The sequence below is a fragment of the Oryzias melastigma genome, unplaced genomic scaffold (genome assembly GCF_002922805.2).
Source record: "Oryzias melastigma strain HK-1 unplaced genomic scaffold, ASM292280v2 sc00375, whole genome shotgun sequence".
In the NCBI taxonomy this organism is placed as follows: Eukaryota; Metazoa; Chordata; class Actinopteri; order Beloniformes; family Adrianichthyidae; genus Oryzias; species Oryzias melastigma.
The window spans coordinates 125,660-130,892 of NW_023416972.1; the positions used below are offsets into that span (position 1 = coordinate 125,660).

At 54.4% G+C, this 5,233-nt stretch overlaps 1 protein-coding gene across 1 annotated transcript; it reads right to left on the reverse strand.

Moving 5' to 3' along the window:
* Nucleotides 1-8: 8 nt before the first annotated feature.
* LOC112141766 lies at nt 9-3,233 on the reverse strand. Its single transcript, XM_024264934.2, has 2 exons — nt 1,994-3,233; nt 9-968 (listed from the first exon to the last, which is right to left on the reverse strand). The coding sequence occupies exons 1-2, from the start codon at nt 2,258-2,260 to the stop codon at nt 132-134; spliced, it is 1,104 nt and encodes a 367-aa protein (XP_024120702.1). The 5' UTR covers nt 2,261-3,233; the 3' UTR covers nt 9-131.
* Between the last annotated feature and the right edge of the window lie 2,000 nt (nt 3,234-5,233).

Genomic DNA, 5,233 nt, shown 5'->3' on the forward strand with positions numbered 1-5,233 from the left:
AAAAAAAAAAAAAAAAAAAAGACAGCAACACCACAAGGTTGAGCGTTTGCTCTCATGTCCATGTTGTTTTATTGGAGTGAAAGAAGAAACAATACAACATGCACAGCGTAATACCAGGGGGCAGTGGTAATTCACGTGCAGTAAACCTCTCCTGATATTCTGACAGATCTTTCTCCACAATGAATTTCATCTCTGGTGTGGCAGAGAAGCAGAAACGCAGAGAGCATGTCATCCCTGGTGTACTCGCCTCCCACAGACTTCTTGCCTCCAGTGACTACGGTCCCTCCGCCGCCCTTGGCCGACTCCGATATCACAACGGCGGCCATCTCTTCCCTCAGCTTTCCCAAGAGTCGCTTCCCGTGCTCTGCGTGCAACCTGTCGGCCAGCCTGCTGTCCGGCAGGCCGATTGTATCTCGAGCCTCTAGAGCTCGGGCGGTCGTGTCCGTGGCCAAGTTTATTCCACTGCGGGACCTCTTGTACATGTGCACGGCCATTGAGGAGCCCGTCCTCGTGCTGGAGCCGGCACCCCGAGAGACGCCCAAGGCCGCTTCCACGGCCCTGCCTTTTCGGACGGCCTCTGCCAGCACGGCCCAGCCGAGGGACATGACGCACTCACAGTAGCCCAGAGTGTCCCTCTCTATGGCCGACACTGCGCTGAGCACCATGGCCAGTTTTGTCTTGGCGCTGACGTGTTTCCCCAGCATGTACCTGGAGTTCACATGGGACCACTTTCTGTAAAAAAGCACCTTGAAACCAGAGCGCACCAGAGCGTGTTCTAGCAGCTCCTTCAGGTCGGCCAACGCATTCACGTAGGTGTTTTGCTCAAACACCACCACCACCGGCACCTCTTTCCAGTGGGTTCCGGGCAAAAGGACTTTCAACAGCCTGACGTGGGCGCTCAAAAGGGCTGCGTACACCCTGGTGACTTGATCTAGATCCCGGATCTCAAGCTCGTCCAAGGACATGATCTGCAAAATGTACAAAGAAAAAAAAAAAAAAAGTCGATCAGAGTATGTCAACCTGAAACGGATTGCATAAAGAGCACAAAGCACTCTACAACATCGTAATCATTATCATCAAAATCATCAGTGTGGTACCAGCCTCTGAGTAAAACTCGATAAAGAGGATCAAACCTTCCCCAACATGTCTTTTTGCCCCGTTTGCATTGAGGCTCGCAATCATCTCATACATTTGATGCGCACGCCTTGGGAGCTCATGCTCTCCCGATACGAGTTCATGGTAGCTCTAGCTTCGTTCCGCCGCAACTTGGACCTGTACTTTGAGATGGACATCGGGCAACTGAGAATGGCGTACAGTCAGGTTGTCTCATTCTCACCCGCCAGGATACTGGTGACGGACTCCCTCATCTCCCATTACAAGCTGTGCTGGACGAACGAGGACTCGGGACGGGAAGCTCAGGCTTCGGTCCCGCGCGTCCCGACAGAGTTCTGCGAGGCGGTGACCCTGGTCCTCGGAAACAGCGTGCCGAGACAATTTGTGTACGAGTGCATGTCTGAGCGCGAGTGGCGCGGACACGAGGAGATGGTCCTTTCTGCCTTCTCCTCGGCCGAGACCGTGCGAAGCGGTCCCCTCAAGTACTTGGCCCTGCTGAGGGCGAGCTCGCAGAACGTGACATCCCTGCGCACAGTGGTCGCGCTCGCCATGACGGGCTGGGTGCTGGAGTTGTCGTGGGATCGAGCGAATCGCTGCACGTGCGGGGTCTGGGATCAGGCCCTGGACCTCATCTCTTGCTTTGTGCCAGACGCGGAGACCTCTCTCAGCGTACAGGACGAGAACCGTGTGAGCGCGTACATTTGCACCCTGATGGACGTAAGCTCAGAGCCCGAAGAGGAAGCGCTGAGCGGCCCCGCTCCTGACTACGGCTACGTCTTTAGAGATCTTTTGGTAACCGGATTGGAGGCGGAGAGGGTCGAAGATCGAGACGCCAAAGCCGAGCGGTCGCAACTCGAGGGTTGCGGATGCTGAAACCTACCACCAGCTTTCCGCCTGCGATCTCCACGGCGCAACACACTCCGGCACACGACTTAGAGCCTCCCCCAAACGTAGGGTCCAGACACAAGTAAGCCCTGGTCACGTTCGACCGGGCGACGTCTTCAAGGGCCGAGCAGTTGTTGGACAGGAACCTGTTGATGACAGAGGCTTCGAACGGAATGGTCGTGTCGCTCTTGCGGTCCTCGGACGAGGTGCTGCTGCTGCCTGTGACCTCGCTCTCGAAACCCTTCGGCACGACCATGTTCATGAGCTCCTTCAGGTGCCCATCCACTGATATGTGCTGCGGGCAGTAGACACCGAGGCAGCAGCAAGTGAGCCCGGGATCCCTCTCGTGGTACTTGCACTTGAAACTCTGAGACACTACGTGGTAAGCGGGGCCTCCCCGGTCGTCGCGGATATCGGCCACCTTGTTTAGCCATGGCGTGTGGCTGACATGGCTGGTGATGTGCACTTGTTTTCGACCTCTAAATGCGATGTTGGGAAGGACGGCCAGGAGCACTTTGGAGTTCACAAAGCCCACTTCGTCCACCAAGATTAAGTCGGCACTCTGCCCCCTGCTCGCCTGAAAAACAAACAAAAAAAAATCAAATTAAAAACAAGTCTTAGGATTGATATTGGAGTCTAGGTCTCAGCTAAGAAAGACAACATAGAAAAAAAACAACAGTAGCACAGGAGGCAAGAGAAGAAGGCAAGAAGTACAAATTGAAGACAAAAAGAAGAAGAAGGGAAGCGAAAGAGTAGGAGAAGAGGAGTAGGAAGAGGGCAATCAGGACACTAATAAGGTAAACATAATCCAGGACAGATGAACTCTTGTCACCAAGAACTGATAGATGACCCGCAGTGGGTGAGCCACTGCGTGGAGGAGGAATGTGCTTTTGAGGACCGACACGTCCCGGGCTGTTACATATGCTCTGCGCACCTAAGCAAGCATGAGTGCTCCGGGTTCAACTGCGCTGTCGTGCGAGCGATGGCCGCCCGGGTACCTTACGCCTCATCGGAAGAGTCTCCCTGCCCAGTGGCCGGGCTCGCCGCGTTTCGCAAGGAAGACCCTGACTTCAGGGGTCCCTGGTACTCTGGGACTCAGGCAGAAGTGGGCTATGGAGCATTGGAAGCGGGCCCGCGGATGGGTAAATCCAGAGAAGAGACTTCAGATGGAGACCAGTGCCTTGTGACGGCCCGCGTCCTGAAATCGTGCCTTCCCACTATGGTGGCACTGTTCTCCACCATCCTCACGCGCAAATTCGTAGACGAGTACGAGGCTCTGGAGCGCGGCGAGGTGCAAGTCCCGTTGCAGCGCGGCCGGTGGACCTCTCGTGTTTTCAGGCTCGCGGGATGCATCGAGTTCCGCACCGGAGGCGAGAGCGTGAGCGTGGACCTGGGAGATCTGGAGACCGTGAGGGATGCCGCACTCAAAAGTGTTAGTGCGGTGTCCACCCTTTTCTGCTCGTCTGAAGCCAGAGTCGAGCGCTTTGTGAAGAAAATGGTGAGAAAGCAAAGCGACAAGCACTCGAGGAAGGATGACTTCTACACTTTGGTGATCATGGCTTCCCTGTGTTTCTTCCCTTACTTAAAACTCGGGCTGCTGAGCGAACTGTTTGACAACAGGACCTTGGTGCTCATGTTTTTTGACAAAACCCTCGCCAGGCAAAACCAGTGGTCCGTGCTCGCTACCAATGTTCACCTGCACGTGAAACGGCCCATTTTTCAGAAAGCACTCGCAGACGGCGACCCGGGTCGACGCTTGCCACTGGTGGTGAGGGTTGCCTTAGATGACTACGTTGAGTGGGGAGCGGAGACCGAGAAGCGGATGCCCTGCGGTGAAGGATCGCGGAACGAGCCCGCCAGAGCCACGCTTGGAGAAAATGGAAACAGACGCAGAGGAAGAAAGAGGGGAGAGCCCTGTCCGGCAGGCTTCTACGAGATACACGCAGGGAAGGTCGAGGAGAAGCGAATACGCACGAGCGATGGGCCTTCCTCGGCACAGCAATACATACGAGCTTGTGTAAAATGATTTAGGTGCTGCCTTTGACCGTTGTGTTTTTCATATCTTGTTCTGTTCATTGTACCCGGTGGCCTGGTTTTGTACATTGTACGTGAAATGAAATTAAAAAACCTTCATCGAAAATGTGTCTGATGCATTGGTTTGTGTACCTATCATTCCAGATGTGCTGTATACCCATTACAACAGAGAAAAAAAAAACCCAAAGACATTGCCTTTTCCACACAACACGGATTTTATTTTCCAAGTCCCAACCAAGTTTCCCCACAACCTTCTGGCACAAAGAAACAAAAACATGACAGGCAAGGGACACAGAAAACATTGCATTGCAACTGTGCATTCTAGTTTGAATGCCATTCTAGAATTCAGAGTAATTTCTCTTCTTTCAGTTCAGATGTCCTCTTTCCTACTTTCTTTCTGGAACACAGCGGCCTTTTCCATTCCACACCCTTGCGCTTTGCACGGCTTGAGACTCGCGTGTTCAGACAACCAGACCCGTCTTCCTCCTCAAGGCGTGCGCTTTCTGTAGGGAGCTCCGCACGTCGCAGAGCACGATCTGATTTGAGCTTCTCCAGCGCTTCTCTCTTCCATTGGAAGTTGACCATCGCAGTCACGGGAGCATGCCCGAACCGCACCAAGGCATCGTAGGAGCGCTCCGGGTCGTGGTTCGCCAACCTATCGGCGAAAGCCCTCATGAAAGTGATCTCGCAACGCAAGGAGCTCCAAGATCCGCTCGAAGGGCACGTACGCCGAGGCGACGTGTCGCTCTGTGCGGGGTCCTCCTTCTCCGCGCGCTGCCACCGAAAGCCTGAATCCAACGTGGTTGTCGTCGAATACGTAGATCCCGTCGTCAGACAGGTCTTCTGGCGAGTCCCCCATGCGCACGTATCCATGAGGCAGCTTGCGCAGCGTGCAGTATGAAGTGACGTGAGAGAAAAGCCAAACAAGAGCAGCGATCTTTCTGTTGTAAGGTGTGGGTCTCGTCGTCCGTTTTAGCTGTCTTTCCACTCCCTCGCTCAAAGTCAGTCCAATCAGGGGAACCCTGGCTACCCGAGAAACGCTCCTCACAAGGCTCCATGCGGTCTCCACCGAGAGCCCCGAAGCAACCAGGTGCTTGAACAGCATGATTCTTTCTGCTGCCATGTTGTATCTGTCAGTGTATCTGCGCACGGGGTCCAGCGAGGCCATGCACACATAAGAAAGCAGCTTGTCGCTGGTGCC